The sequence below is a fragment of the Rhinoderma darwinii genome, chromosome 5 (assembly GCF_050947455.1).
Source record: "Rhinoderma darwinii isolate aRhiDar2 chromosome 5, aRhiDar2.hap1, whole genome shotgun sequence".
Taxonomy (NCBI): Eukaryota; Metazoa; Chordata; class Amphibia; order Anura; family Rhinodermatidae; genus Rhinoderma; species Rhinoderma darwinii.
The window spans coordinates 6,921,920-6,938,646 of NC_134691.1; the positions used below are offsets into that span (position 1 = coordinate 6,921,920).

Genomic DNA, 16,727 nt, shown 5'->3' on the forward strand with positions numbered 1-16,727 from the left:
ACAATACACTGCAATACTAACGTACTCTAGTGCATTGTCATTTCTACAGGCTTCTGTTAAGCCGTGCCGGAAGCAGGCAGAAAGAAGGCAGTCCTGGGGGACTTAATTAGGCCCCTGGGCTGCCATGACAACCATCGTCACCCCATGATCTCGCTGCGGGGGCGGCGATGAGATGTCGGAGGGGGCCGCCCCCCTCTTTTCAATGCCTCAGATGCTGCGGTCATGATTGACTGCAGCATTTGACGGGCTAAATAGCCAGGAACAGCGCGATCGCACAGCTGACACCCACTGAGTATACATACCCCACCCCCCCCCCGCACCAGGACCACCACAACTAGTATCTTTTAAAAAAAAACGGCCCAAATCGCCTCCCATTTATTTCAATGGGAGGCGGAGGCGGTTTTTTCCCACGAGCGGAAAAATAAGCTCGCGGTAAAAAGAAGCAACATGCCCTTTCTTCGGGCGATTCCGTCTCTGACCTCTTATTGACATCAATGGGTGGCAAAGAAAGCGTTTTAGGGGCCCTGCAGATGAGGGGCCCGACTCCACAGTTAAAGGAGCCTCAGAAGTGAGGAGAAACTAGTGATGGAGGACGAGCGCGTGAGAGGGAGTAAGTCGATACTGGAACGCAGAGTGTTCAAAGTCCAAGGATGAGAGGAAAAGGTACACGGGACAAAGGGAAGACCATACGAACATTTCCTGAACTCACTAGCAGAAGGGGGCCCCAATTTAGCCACTGTAGCAAACCCTCAGCTGTGTGAGCAGGACTAAGTCAGGAGAGACTTTGTGTGTGAATGTTTAAAAAAAAAAGAAAAATGAATATTTCCATTCCCTGACAGCAAGCAGAGATCTTGAAGATGGTGAGGAATTGAAACAGTGTACTAGAAAACGGCAGAACTTTAAAGAATCAACAGGACAGAGGAATCTGAAATGATGATTATGATCGGCAGCGCTCGTACCAGCTGAGAAGGCGTGAATGTTAAGCGCCATGTCCTGCTCTTCATTGTCCGCCACGTCTAGCAGGTAGGCGCGGATCGGCCCCTCGGTCGCGTCGGCACAGAAGTCTAAGACCACGACACCCAGCACTGTGAGAACGATCCCAATGGTCTGATTCTCCGGGACGTCTCCGATGGCAAGACCTAGGAAGAGTAATAAATGTTTATATAGATCACCGAGAATACCCACAATGCAACGCTCCACTGTAACATATCAGGAAATGACCAATCACATGCACAGGACAGAGGTTCATGGAGGACCCGGGGTTCAAATCCAACCATCTCTAGCATCTAACACCAGTATCTATAACTCTCGCCCACTGTGTGTCAGTCTTCACTGTTATTTTCGCATTCTATTCATGAATCAGACAGTTCAGGCTGACACTACATTGATTATTATTTTACATAAATAAATATTGTTCTTATGTCCGTGATCAGTGCGCGTGGGCTGCATTACACGTGGTTATTTGTTTGCTGGGAAGGAGTCATTTATTCCCATCGCGGGCTGGGCGCAGGTCTCAGAAAAGAACAGAGAACGTGAAAGGAGATAATATTTGTAATAATACTGGAAACAGGAAACTTTGTAAGATATGCAATAAAGGAAAACGGCTCACAACAGGAAACATCTCCCTGTGAACAGGTTCCTAGAGGTTTCTCATGCCAAGTGCTGGCAGCGTTTCCCCCCCGCGCTCCGTCATACGGCGCTCCTCATATATTCTGTGGATTGTTTATTGAATCACACAATACGCTGAGAGAGCAAACAAAAACACCTACAGTTTGTACAGATGTACTCCAATGTGACTGCCAAGTTCTGTGCAGACTCCAGTCACACCCAGAGCTGCAAGGAGAATTCTATTGCCTATCATTTGGAATCTCTAAACCTTTACGGATCGGCCAAGACCCCATAGCACACGACACACTGCTGTATTGCATTTTTGGCAATGTATATTTTTTACATTTTCTACACAGTGGATCCCACAATGCACCAGAGCAGAATCTGCTGTGCAGACCACTATATAAGGCCCCATGAACACGGCCATGCCCGTAATCATGGCCTGTGATTGCGGGCATGGCCGGCCCCCGACGGCGCGCTCAGCCACCCACATTTACGGGTTGTGCTCCCATACAAGGTATCTTATGCGGGACAGCTCTACGGCCCGGACACCTTCCCATAAATATATGGGATGACATCCGAGGTCAATAGAAGTAAATGGGTCCAATTACGGTCCACAATTACGGACAATATTTATGGTCGTGTGCATGGGGCCTTAGCTGTGGCCAATTTCCTACAGCCTGAGAGCCAACCCGAAAATAATACAATTGTTGTTGCAGCTCTGGATGTGAATGGAGTATAAGACCAGATCATTATAGGAAAAATGTTACTATGCATCCTATGTAAACTGTGAAATTATTTTCAAAAGCGGAACCTAAATCTACCTAACCGGAACGCGAGGGATGACTGCAGTTTACGCTAATATTCCTATCGCCCGTGACACCCTCACAGCAGTCCAGAAAGCTGAGATCTCAGGAGCTGTTTGATGGGGTTCTCATACAATAGTCTGCAGTCACTTCAGTGATCTCAATCATGTCACAGGTAGCACATAAAAAACAGCTCCACAGTGAACCCGACAAACAGCTCCCAAGAGCTCAGCTTCCAAATTTCTGAAACATTACACACAGATGCCAGGACTTTTCATCAGAGGGATCGATGCCTCGTCCGTTTCTACCTTGGAGATCTCTGATCTAATGCCGACGACCCTCGCATAGACTTCAATGAGACAGGTCAGCACTATGTTTACACCGGGGGGTGGGGGTCATCCCACCGTGGATGGGCTGCTTACCGATTACAGAGCCGTTGAGAAAAAGTGCAACTCCCAGCAGAACTCCGACACAAAGGCCGAGGATAAAGGGCCGCCGGCGGCCCCATCGAAGCGTGCAGCGGTCACTGGCCGAGCCAATGAGAGGAGTAAATATCAAACCAAGGATGGGGCTCAGGAACCACGTCAGACTGTAGTACTGTTCAGGAAGACCTGGGAATGACAATAACAAAAACAGGAATAAGAAAACATAAGAAAAACAAAAATAAACTATAGTTGAAACATTTTTTTTAGACGTAAACGCATCAAAAATATTATATTCACTATTGTAACTAAAACGAAAAAAGTTTCATACATTTTTATATGGTTTCCAAGCAGATTTTATATTCTTGTATATAGGTGGCAGTATTATAGTAGTTATATTCTTGTATATAGGGGGCAGTATTATAGTAGTTATATTCTTGTATATAGGAGCAGTATTATAGTAGTTATATTCTTGTATATAGGTGGCAGTATTATAGTAGTTATATTCTTGTATATAGGGGGCAGTATTATAGTAGTTATATTCTTGTATATAGGGGGCAGTATTATAGTAGTTATATTCTTGTATATAGGGGCAGTATTATAGTAGATATATTCTTGTATATAGGGGCAGTATTATAGTAGTTATATTCTTGTATATAGGTGGCAGTATTATAGTAGTTATATTCTTGTATATAGGGGGCAGTATTATAGTAGTTATATTCTTGTATATAGGGGGCAGTATTATAGTAGTTATATTCTTGTATATAGGAGCAGTATTATAGTAGTTATAGTCTTGTATATAGGGGGCAGTATTATAGTAGTTATATTCTTGTATATAGGGGCAGTATTATAGTAGTTATAGTCTTGTATATAGGGTGTAGTATTATAGTAGTTATATTCTTGTATATAGGGGCAGTATTATAGTAGTTATAGTCTTGTATATAGGGGGCAGTATTATAGTAGTTATATTCTTGTATATAGGGGCAGTATTATAGTAGTTATATTCTTGTATATAGGGGCAGTATTATAGTAGTTATATTCTTGTATATAGGGGCAGTATTATAGTAGTTATATTCTTGTATATAGGAGGCAGTATTATAGTAGGTATATTCTTGTATATAGGGGGCAGTATTATAGTAGTTATATTCTTGTATATAGGGGCAGTATTATAGTAGTTATATTCTTGTATATAGGGGGCAGTATTATAGTTATATTCTTGTATATAGGGGGCAGTATTATAGTAGTTATATTCTTGTATATAGGGGGTAGTATTATAGTAGTTATATTCTTGTATATAGGAGCAGTATTATAGTAGTTATATTCTTGTATATAGGAGGCAGTATTATAGTAGTTATATTCTTGTATATAGGGGGCAGTATTATAGTAGTTATATTCTTGTATATAGGGGGCAGTATTATAGTAGTTATATTCTTGTATATAGGGGGCAGTATTATAGTAGTTATATTCTTGTATATAGGGGGCAGTATTATAGTAGTTATATTCTTGTATATAGGGGGCAGTATTATAGTAGTTATATTCTTGTATATAGGGGGCAGTATTATAGTAGTTATATTCTTGTACATAGGGGCAGTATTATAAGAGTTATATTCTTGCATGTAGGGGCAGTATTATAGTAGTTATATTCTTGTATATAGGGGGCAGTATTATAGTAGTTATATTCTTGTATATAGAGGGCAGTATTATAGTAGTTATACTCTTGTATATAGGAGCAGTATTATAGTAGTTCTATTCCTCTATGTAGGGGCAGTATTATATTAGTTATATTCTTGTATATAGGGCGTAGTATTATAGTACTTATATTCTTGTATATAGAGGGTAGTATTATAGTAGTTATATTCTTGTATACAGGGGGAAGTATTATAGTAGTTATATTCCTGTAAGTTACGGGCAGTATTATACTAGTTATATTCTTGTATATTGGAGCAGTATTATATTCTTGTATATAGGGGGCAGTATTATAGTAATTATATTCTTGTATATAGGGGGCACTATTATAGCAGTTATATTCTTGTATATAGGGGGCAGTATTATAGTAGTTATATTCTTGTATATAGGAGCAGTATTATAGTAGTTATATTCTTGTATATAGGGGGCAGTATTATAGTAGTTATATTCTTGTATATAGGAGGCAGTATTATAGTGGATATATTTTTGTATATAGGAGCAGTATTATAGTAGTTATATTTTTGTATATAGGAGCAGTATTATAGTAGTTATATTCTTGTATATAGGGGGCAGTATTATAGAAGTTATATTCTTGTATATAGGGGGCAGTATTATAGTAGTTATATTCTTGTATATAGGAGCAGTATTATAGTAGTTATATTCTTGTATATAGGGGGCAGTATTATAGTAGTTCTATTCTTGTATATAGGGGGCAGTATTATAGTAGTTCTATTCTTGCATATAGGGGCAGTATTATAGTAGTTATATTCTTGTATATAGGGGGGACTATTATAGCAGTTATATTCTTGTATATAGGGGGCAGTATTATAGTAGTTATATTCTTGTATATAGGGGGCACTATTATAGCAGTTAAATTCTTGTATATAGGGGGCACTATTATAGCAGTTATATTCTTGTATATAGGGGCAGTATTATAGTAGTTATATTCTTGTATATAGGGGGCAGTATTATAGTAGTTATATTCTTGTATATAGGGGCAGTATTATAGTAGTTCTATTCTTGTATATAGGGTGTAGTATTATAGTAGTTATATTCTTGTATATAGGGGGCAGTATTATAGTGGTTATATTCTTGTATATAGGGAGCAGTATTATAGTAGTTATATTCTTGTATATAGGAGGCAGTATTATAGTAGTTATATTCTTGTATATAGGGGCAGTATTATAGTAGTTATATTCTTGTATATAGGGGCAGTATTATAGTAGTTCTATTCTTGTATATAGGGTGTAGTATTATAGTAGTTATATTCTTGTATATAGGGGGCAGTATTATAGTGGTTATATTCTTGTATATAGGGAGCAGTATTATAGTAGTTATATTCTTGTATATAGGAGGCAGTATTATAGTAGTTATATTCTTGTATATAGGGGCAGTATTATAGTAGTTATATTCTTGTATATAGGGCGCAGTATTATAGTAGTTATATTCTTGTATATAGGGGGCAGTATTATAGTAGTTATATTCTTGTATATAGGGGGCAGTATTATAGTAGTTATATTCTTGTATATAGAGGCAGTATTATAGTAGTTATATTCTTGTATATAGGGGCAGTATTATAGTAGTTATATTCTTGTATATAGGAGCAGTATTATAGTAGTTATATTCTTGTATATAGGGGGCAGTATTATAGTAGTTCTATTCTTGTATATAGGGTGTAGTATTATAGTAGTTATATTCTTGTATATAGGGGGCAGTATTATAGTAGTTATATTCTTGTATATAGGGAGCAGTATTATTGTAGTTATATTCTTGTATATAGGAGGCAGTATTTTAGTAGTTATATTCTTGTATATAGGGGCAGTATTATAGTAGTTATATTCTTGTATATAGGGCGCAGTATTATAGTAGTTATATTCTTGTATATAGGGGGCACTATTATAGTAGTTATATTCTTGTATATAAAGGGCAGTATTATAGTAGTTATATTCTTGTATATAGGCGGCAGTATTATAGTAGTTATATTCTTGTATATAGGGAGCAGTATTATAGTAGTTATATTCTTGTATATAGGGGGCAGTATTATAGTGATTCTATGCTGCAGATACTGCACCGGTGATGTTATTAACAGCTGTGACAAGAATAAAGAATTCTGTTCAAAATGTCCCCTCTAAAAATATTCCGAGAACAGTAAAAAAAAAAAAAAAATCTCTGTGTGCGGGATTATTATTTAATGGAATGCTGCCGTGTTGTCAGGCCAGGGAAGCCATTTCTCCCCTGTGTCACACATGGTGACATCCACACGTGGCAGGCGATCATATAGAAGGCAGTGACAGTGATCTCCCTGCGGGAGGCCATTCACTGGATAAGCCGGCCGTGTATTCACATGGACAATGCACTAAACCTGTCGTCAATGTGCAAAGCTCCACATCCTACGCTGGAATGAAGCCTCTGATTGTGTGCGGCTTCCAGGAAATTCTAGATAAACAGCGGCTGGATCATCTTTGATTTATTGAGCCTTAAAAAGGATGCGGATAAAAAGCCCTGTCCATTGTTAATGGTGTGAATGAGCACGGGCAGCGATAGATGAATGAGCCCGGAGAATGTACTGATCAGCTGCGGCGTGACACTCGCTCTTTATCCCAATACTTATTAGCGATGGCTGCTGGTGGTGTCACCCCATCGCTATGTAGGATGTCATCACATTGTGTAAATTCTGATGACCTCTCCTGGGAGGTATTTCAAGGTGAGGATCGTGTGGATTACGCGGCCCGGAAAACAGTAAAGTCTTAAAATAAATATTTGCTTTATCCGTCACCTGATTGTGGAACGCGTGTGGTATCTAAACACTTTCCAACGTATCATACGCCAACATTGTAAGGCCCCATGCACGCGACCGTAAAAAAAACTCTGTAATTGCCCACCGCAATACGGCCGTGTGCATGAGGCCTTATAGTCTATCATCTATGAGCCTAGCATAGAGGCAACTTATTGGTATGTTTTTTTTTCTGTTGCACAGATCCAAATTCCCTACTTACCTTCACATAGCCATAAAGTTAGATAATACAATTCTGGATGCCGGCAGCCTCCACTAGGGGGTGCTCAATGCATACTGATTTATACAGCTCCCATAGAAATATAAAAATAAGCTCCATAGCGCCTGCTAGTGGTGGCTGCAGGAAGCAAGAATTTTTATAATTTAAAGAAAACCGGTCACCGCTGCCGGACTTGTCTATTTTAGTAAATACTGAATTCCGCATCAAATAACAATTCTGGAGAATCTTTTCTTATAATTCTGCATTGTGCCGTTCCTCTGTTATTCCTCCTAGAATATTATGAATAAATGGACAACTGGGTGTTACCATTTCCCTTATGAAAGGGGCGTGTCCCTACATAGTCTCACTCTGTCAGCACAGATTGGATATTATCAGTCTGTGTAGGGACACACCCCCAACTGGTAAAACCTAGCTGTCAATTTATTCATACATTTCTAGGAGGAATAACAGAGGAACGGCACAACGTAGCGTTCTAAGACAAGATGTTCCAGAATTGTTATTTCATGGGGACTACAAATAATTCCTAAAACGTATGTCAGGAGAGATAACCGGCCCTCTTCAAGTGTATTGTTGTGTGATCAACCATCGGTGACTGTTTTAACCCCTACAAAAATATATTGAGAAATTAATCAGGACAGAATTCTGGATGTATTTAAATAAATTAAACGTATAGGATTTCCACAGAGAATTCCAGAAAAAAATAAGAAGAAAAGACCTGATAAAAAAAAATATCAAGGATTCCAATTATACAGGACTTGATGGCCCATCTCTTTTCCGTTTTACATCCTAGTCATGTCGAACTAGTGGAAATTTTGTGGCGTACAACTAGAATTTGACCATTTATAAACTTTTTTGCGGTGAACCAAGATCTGATAAACTGCTAGGTTTTTGTTTCCAAGCGTAGTCCATAAACAAGCTCCACCCACTTGTGGGTGTTACTTAAAGTACTTGTCCACCTTCCAGCAACCGCTGATCAATATAATGTTCAGAATATATTTAATAACAAGGGACAACTCTTATTTAGGATTCTAGATGTCTTTAACCTCATCAGACAACACATAAATAGCTTGTAGTCTGTAACCATGGAGACACATAGGTCCCTGCATGGGAAGTGTAGACATGAAACGGTAGATTTGTAATCAAGGCTTTTTGCAAAGTTGTTTTATTTTAGATGTATTGGAGCCATATTAAAAAAAATGGTTGAAAAGGTCGACTTAATGTGACTCTTGCTCCAAATTTAAATTGGTCTTTAATAAAAAAAATAATTTAAAAAAATGTATAAATGTCTGTTATTTATTATAAATGCAAAGTCAACAACATGGAAATGACTGAAACGCGTCTTTGTCTTCTAGTTCCTCTCGGCCGCAGTCTGACATTTGTAAGATTTTTAGCTCGGAGGCAAGAAGACAATGAACTCCGCGGACAATGTGGAGCTTGAAAAGCAGAAGTGAGACATTCAATATTTGCAATTCTTGGTAACGGCGCGGTGTCATAAGACGCGGTCACATGACGGGCTGAGGGTATGGGTCGCAGAACTTCTGCTCTGCAAGTTACATTTCATGAATATAGATCTTGATTTTAAAGGGAAGAATAACTGGACCGACCGCTTTACAGAAGGTTATCAAGACGATGACCTTAGATTGGGTTTAATAGTCACGGGCAAAATGCGTTTTTTTGCCGCGAACTACAATTTTCAACATTTTACAAGGAGAACTACAAAACATCACAAAAGTCGTATGACGACGTCTGGTATTCCCTCAAATGGGGCGAAGCTGCAATACCAGACACAGCCTTTAGACTGAAGTGGCGCTGTTTCTAGACAAGGCGGCCTTTTTTTTTTTTGCATAATCTCACATAAATAAGGGTTGTTAGATTAAAATGTAAATATAATCCCCCCAATCATCCTTTTATGTCAACTCTAGTCATCCGTTTCTTAGATATATCGGTTACCAGGAAAGCTGGGTGGCCGCTAATATGGCTATTATTACAGCTCCACCACACGTGGTCATCCAGCTTTCCCAGACCCCAGATTGGCATCTCTGAGTAACATCTCCCGCTCCAATATTGCTGAACAATTATGCAGATTTCACACTCAGGGGCTAACGCCATATTGGTTGTCACCCAGCTTTCCCAGAAGCGGATAGAAACACCCGTCCAGGACTGAAGGGTTTCTATTCACTGCGGATTTAGTGAGCAATGCTCCGTATAATAACCAGGGGGTGTTCTCCTTTAACCAGAACAAACAACATTGTATCAAGTATTAAAATTAGAATTCCTGTAGCAAGTTGTTTCCACTCTCGGAGACGTCTGGTTGAACGCTGTGTGTGAAGACTTTTTTTTTTTCACCTTGTAAGCCAAGTCTGGTCTCCGCTAATAGTCCAGCACCTTCCACGGAGACCGGAACCAGAGCGGAACAGGAACAAACAAAGTGAGCCGCGACGTTGCAGATCTTGTTGACAACATTCCCAAGGAAGCGCCATTATTCCCGGACTTATCAGACTCCACTGGAAACAAATCCAGTGACCCGGTCCCTGGCACCGCTGATCCTGTTTACCTGGTCTGTAGTCACACGGACCCCCTCCCCCACAGTCAATGACCATCGCTAGGAGTCTCGGCGGCTGCCACTGAGACTCGGCTGGACTGGCAATTCCCAGCCGGCTCCAAACAAACAGGACACCGCTCGTAGTAAATAATTCCTTTTTATTTTGTTTTTATTTTTTCCCTTCGGTGTAAAATCGCCTAACAATAGTGAGAGCAGCTGAAGTCGTGTTTCACAGGAAGTGCAGACTGTGTATGAGGGTTACGTGAGGTCACGAGGTGCTCGCGGCCAGGACGTTCTGCCACCAATCACACTATTCCTGCAAGATCAGATTAGGGGATAGTGATGAGAATAGCGGAGGAGTCAGTCTAAAGGCCATAACACAGGGGGCAATAATCCATAATCGTTCCTAAACATTCGCCCGTGTAAACATGTCAAAAGATCGAACGTTAAACGATCGTTCCCGATCAGTGCCCCGTGTAAACATGTCAAAAGCTTGAACGATGAACGATCGTTTCTAAACATTACCCCCGTGTGAACGTCAAACGATCGAATGATAAAAGATCGTTCCCGATCAGTGCCCCGTGTAAACATGTCGAACGATGAACGATTTATCACATTTCCGCTTATGAACAGGCGATGTGTGCAGAGAATAATGGAAACTGTATCCAATGGCGGAAAACGAATGATCGGCAAAACAATAATTGCAACATATAAACAGAAGAAACCTAGCAGCGATCGACTTGCCACACTGTCTATTGCTGCTCGTTATGGCAATTTATCTGACCCTTAGGCTGGCCATACACATTGAATAGCTGTCGGCAATACTATAGTTTGGCTAACAGTGATTCCTCCCAATGCTCCCGATCACGCGCACGCTCGGCACTGCCGAGCATGCATGCACCCTAATTAGGGAGTAAGCCACCGTCTGAGCGCTCTGGCGGCAGTTTATCTCCTCGTGTATATAAGGTACCCCCTGAGGAAGCTGAAATAGCGAAACGCGCGTTGGCGTTTTACTTCATTTGTGTGGATTACGGACTCACTCTCATTTCCATGGGTAAGACTTGATACACGGGCTCTTCCTGGTGTTTCCAGGTTGACATTATGTTACACCACAGGTCGTTCTCAGGGTATTTTCCCCTGTAGTAGGCACAGTACCGTGGGTAGAGTTCCCTCTCTAAGTGTTATTCAACATTTTGTCTTGTATTTTTAGACAAAGTACTGTGACATTGTATAGTTATAGACAGCAGATCCTTTTGATACACAGTGGTTTATAAACCAATTAAATTAGTGGTTTGTGTGTTGTCTTGTAGTCTACTATATACACGTCTTTTTGCCATGGTGTAACATCGATATCATACCTTTGGTTGTACGTAATTTTGGAGTAATCCACATACAAATTCCTTTTTAGAACCTCGCTCTGTTTTTAGTATTTTGTGTGTTTATATACTTGTATGCAATAAAATGTATACCTTTTATACGATATGTAGCATTGTGACTCTTAGTTCTCATTTTTTGCTATGATATATTGGAGTCCGCTATTTTGAGTTGACATTTCGGAGGTGCTTTAAACAATTTGTTGGTCGCACCTAACCAGTTATTTTTCCTGTGAGACATCTATTGATAAAGGTTTGGGCATGTTGAAATCCAACTGCCCAATTCTTCTCTCCACCGAAATCTGCCGTCGGGCTAGAGTAGGGAGGTCCCTCAAAAACATTAGATGGTTGGCTGGTCCCTCCGTAATTGGCGGGTTCGGCCAACACTCCAAAGTGTATGGGCACTTTTACTATATTAGGCAATAGATATACAGCAATTCAGCGATGCCCTTTTGTAGCCGAAATCACTCCCTTTATGGATGACAGGAAAATAAAACAGACTGGCGACCAACTGGAATCAGTTTAGGAAGTGCGGAGGCCGTATGCACTCCATGTTGTATGGTGCGCTGTACAGCGTCGTATTACAGGGATATTCTGCCTTAGAAGAAATGCTTCAGAAGAAAGTAGGGCCATAATACATCAGATGTGTATAGAATCTGAGAAAAAAACGCTATATGCTTCTATATGAAACCAGAGACAGATGGCGCTGCATTAGGGTCCTATAGCAGTCTACGGGTGAAGCATTACAGCTCCATGCTACTCAGTGATAGTGTACATGGCCGTTACACAGCCGCATCTAAAAAGGAGTTCTCCGCTTTGGACAATCCCTATTGTTAGAAGGGTCTCTTGACAATAACATGATCACAAAGTGCCCCGTCTGCTGTAACCCCAGTGATCAGATGTGATCTGTGGCGAAACCTGGCAGTAAGTGTTCAGTTTCCCTGCAGCGCCACCACAGGAGATATTAAGCATTACACATTATCCATTCATAATGCGTTGTCTGTGTAATACAGGACAGGTTCTCCAGAGGGAGAGACACTCTATATAAGGCTGGGTTCACACAACCTATTTTCAGACGTAAACGAGGCGTATTATGCCTCGTTTTACGTCTGAAAATACGGCTCCAATACGTCGCCAAACATCTGCCCATTCATTTGAATGGGTTTGCCGACGTACTGTGCCGACAACCTGTCATTTACGCGTCGCTGTCAAACGACGATGCGTAAAAAAGACGGCTCGTCAAAAGAAGTGCAGGACACTTCTTTGAAACGTAATTTGAGCCGTTTTTCATTGAATTCAATGAAGAACAGCTCAAGATTACGGGCGTCAATGACGCCTCGCAAAATGCAAGGAGGAGCATTTACGTCTGAAACGATGGAGCTGTTTTCTCCTGAAAACAGTCTGTAATTTCTGACGTAAAAGCCAGTTATCGTGTGCACATACCCTAACCGCTCTACACTCTGACCAAGAGATGAGGACCATGGAAAGAGGACCCCACTCGATTAACTCACAATTCCCTAATAGGGTGTATGGAAATGGGTTTTCTAAACTAGACGATCCATTTAAGTGTCCATATTACGGTCACAACACCCAGACCCCTCTGCATTTCTGCTGAACAGAAGAACTAGAGCTTTATGGTGATCTAAGTTTAGTTCCGTAGAACCGCGAGGGGTCCGGGTGTTGCGGCCATAACATGAACTAAAATGCAGCCTTAACACGGGAGTGCGAAAATTAGACTTCTGTTAACAGTCACTTTACTTAAAAGGGGTTTTCCAGCTTATGACAACCGATGACCTATCCACCGGACAAGTCATCAGTACATGATCTGCAGGGGTCCAACACCCGGGCCCCGCACACATCAGCTGCTCCGGTGCCTCCGTGCACCGGACGTACAAGCCGGAAGCAGTTAGCTCCAGCCATGGAACAGCGGCCGAGCTGCAGTACTGCATTCAAGTGAATAGGAGCAGAGCTGCAGTTCTGCAGCACGGCCGCTATGCTATGTACGGAGCCAACTGCTTCCGGGCTCCGTCCATAGCATTATGTGCCACAACATCCGGTGCTCGCAGGCCACCGGAGCGGCTTATCGGTGCAAGGGCCGGGTGTCGGACCCGCACGGATGACATACTGATGACCTATCCGGTGGATAGGTCATCAGTTGTCAGAAGTTGGAAAACTAAAAAGAACGTTGGTAACATACATTATGTTAACATGATTTAGTGGCCCCATCATCATAGACGGGTGGGGCCCTCAGTGTGTATACGAGTTTGTACACTCCTGATCTAGATTTACTTTCTCTGGCTGACAATAAATCCTTTCAGCACTTGTCGTTCTATGACGGGAGCGAGGCCAGGAACGGCCGCATTTCCCAATATAAGGCCTCATGCACACGGCCGTGCCCATAATCACGGCCCGCGATTGCGGGCACGACAGGCCGCATTTTTGTGCCGTGCTCCCATACAAAAGTATGACATGCTCCATAATTCACGGCACGGACACCCTTCCGTAGCGATACGGAAAGGTGTCCACGGCCAATAGAACCGGGTGGGTCCGTAATTGTCGTGTATGTAGGGGGCCTAAGATTGAGTCTGTGACCTTGAGAAAAAGTAACCTGGTTCCTGCTGGGAAATAACGGGTGGCCCCTGGTGTAGAAAACAAGGACAATGCGGAGCTTCACATCAGAATGGAGCTCAGCCTCTAAATGTCCAGTATCTCAGGAGGTGGCAACCAAAGTAATAAACAGAGTGTGAGGACTACAGCGCCCCGGAAGATGATGAGAACTGGGGTTATTTACTAGAGAAAAAAAAACGGCAGCGGGACGACCTAATAACTCTTTACTACAAGAGCTACTATGGAACCTCTACTGTAAGAGCAGTCACACTATGGAACCTCTACTGTAAGAGCAGTCACACTATGGAACCTCTACTGTAAGAGCAGTCGCGCTATGGAACCTCTACTGTAAGAGAAGTCACGCTATGGAACCTCTACTGTAAGAGAAGTCACGCTATGGAACCTCTACTGTAAGAGAAGTCACGCTATGGAACCTCCACTGTAAGAGCAGTCACGCTATGGAACCTCCACTGTAAGAGCAGTCACGCTATGGAACGCTACTGTAAGAGCAGTCACACTATGGAACCTCTACTGTAAGACCAGTCACACTATGGAACCTCTACTGTAAGAGAAGTCACGCTATGGAACCTCCACTGTAAGAGCAGTCACGCTATGGAACCTCTACTGTAAGAGAAGTCACGCTATGGAACCTCTACTGTAAGAGAAGTCACGCTATGGAACCTCTACTGTAAGAGAAGTCACGCTATGGAACCTCTACTGTAAGAGAAGTCACGCTATGGAACCTCTACTGTAAGAGAAGTCACGCTATGGAACCTCCACTGTAAGAGCAGTCAAACTATGGAACCTCCACTGTAAGAGCAGTCACGCTATGGAACCTCTACTGTAAGAGAAGTCACGCTATGGAACCTCTACTGTAAGAGAAGTCACGCTATGGAACCTCTACTGTAAGAGAAGTCACGCTATGGAACCTCTACTGTAAGAGAAGTCACGCTATGGAACCTCTACTGTAAGAGCAGTCACGCTATGGAACCTCTACTGTAAGAGCAGTCACGCTATGGAACGCTACTGTAAGAGCAGTCACACTATGGAACCTCTATTGTAAGAGCAGTCACACTATGGAACCTCTACTGTAAGAGAAGTCACGCTATGGAACCTCCACTGTAAGAGCAGTCAAACTATGGAACCTCTACTGTAAGAGCAGTCACGCTATGGAACCTCTACTGTAAGAGAAGTCACACTATGGAACCTCTACTGTAAGAGAAGTCACGCTATGGAACCTCTACTGTAAGAGAAGTCACGCTATGGAACCTCCACTGTAAGAGCAGTCAAACTATGGAACCTCTACTGTAAGAGCAGTCACGCTATGGAACCTCCACTGTAAGAGCAGTCACGCTATGGAACGCTACTGTAAGAGCAGTCACACTATGGAACCTCTACTGTAAGAGCAGTCACGCTATGGAACCTCCACTGTAAGAGCAGTCAAACTATGGAACCTCTACTGTAAGAGAAGTCACACTATGGAACCTCCACTGTAAGAGCAGTCACACTATGGAACCTCTACTGTAAGAGCAGTCACGCTATGGAACCTCTACTGTAAGAGCAGTCAAACTATGGAACCTCTACTGTAAGAGAAGTCACACTATGGAACCTCCACTGTAAGAGCAGTCACGCTATGGAACCTCTACTGTAAGAGAAGTCACGCTATGGAACCTCCACTGTAAGAGCAGTCACGCTATGGAACCTCTACTGTAAGAGAAGTCACGCTATGGAACCTCCACTGTAAGAGCAGTCACGCTATAGAACCTCTACTGTAAGAGCAGTCACGCTATGGAACCTCTACTGTAAGACCAGTCACACTATGGAACCTCTACTGTAAGAGAAGTCACACTATGGAACCTCTACTGTAAGAGAAGTCACGCTATGGAACCTCCACTGTAAGAGCAGTCACACTATGGAACCTCTACTGTAAGAGCAGTCACACTATGGAACCTCTACTGTAAGAGCAGTCACGCTATGGAACCTCTACTGTAAGAGCAGTCACGCTATGGAACGCTACTGTAAGAGCAGTCACACTATGGAACCTCTACTGTAAGAGCAGTCACACTATGGAACCTCTACTGTAAGAGCAGTCACACTATGGAACCTCTACTGTAAGAGCAGTCACACTATGGAACCTCTACTGTAAGACCAGTCACACTATGGAACCTCTACTGTAAGAGCATTCACACTATGGAACCTCTACTGTAAGAGCAGTCACACTATGGAACCTCTACTGTAAGAGCATTCACACTATGGAACCTCTACTGTAAGAGCAGTCACACTATGGAACCTCTACTGTAAGAGAAGTCACACTATGGAACCTCTACTGTAAGAGCAGTCACACTATGGAACCTCTACTGTAAGAGCAGTCACGCTATGGAACCTCTACTGTAAGAGCAGTCACACTATCGGAACTCTACTGTAAGAGCAGTCACACTATGGAGCCTTTTCTGTAAGAGCAGTCACACTATGGAACCTCCACTGTAAGAGCAGTCACACTATGGACCTCTACTGTAAGAGCAGTCACACTATGGAGCCTCTACTGTAAGAGCAGTCACACTATGGAACTCTACTGTAAGAGCAGTCACACTATGGAGCCTTCTCTGTAAGAGCAGTCACACTATGGAACCTCCACTGTAAGAGCAGTCACGCTATGGAACCTCTACTGT

The 16,727-nt window shown here is 42.1% G+C and overlaps 1 protein-coding gene across 3 annotated transcripts in view; it reads right to left on the minus strand.

The window, feature by feature from the left end:
- SLC45A4 (solute carrier family 45 member 4) overlaps positions 1-16,727 on the minus strand; it is a 102,438-nt gene that overhangs the window by 21,587 nt on the left and 64,124 nt on the right. For all 3 annotated transcript variants that reach the window (XM_075825685.1, XM_075825687.1, XM_075825686.1), the window contains exons 3-4: positions 2,837-3,025; positions 960-1,139 (exon numbers count right to left, since the gene is read on the minus strand). In XM_075825685.1, the coding sequence (XP_075681800.1) occupies positions 960-1,139; positions 2,837-3,025 (369 nt within the window). The remainder of the gene's footprint in view (positions 1-959; positions 1,140-2,836; positions 3,026-16,727) is intronic.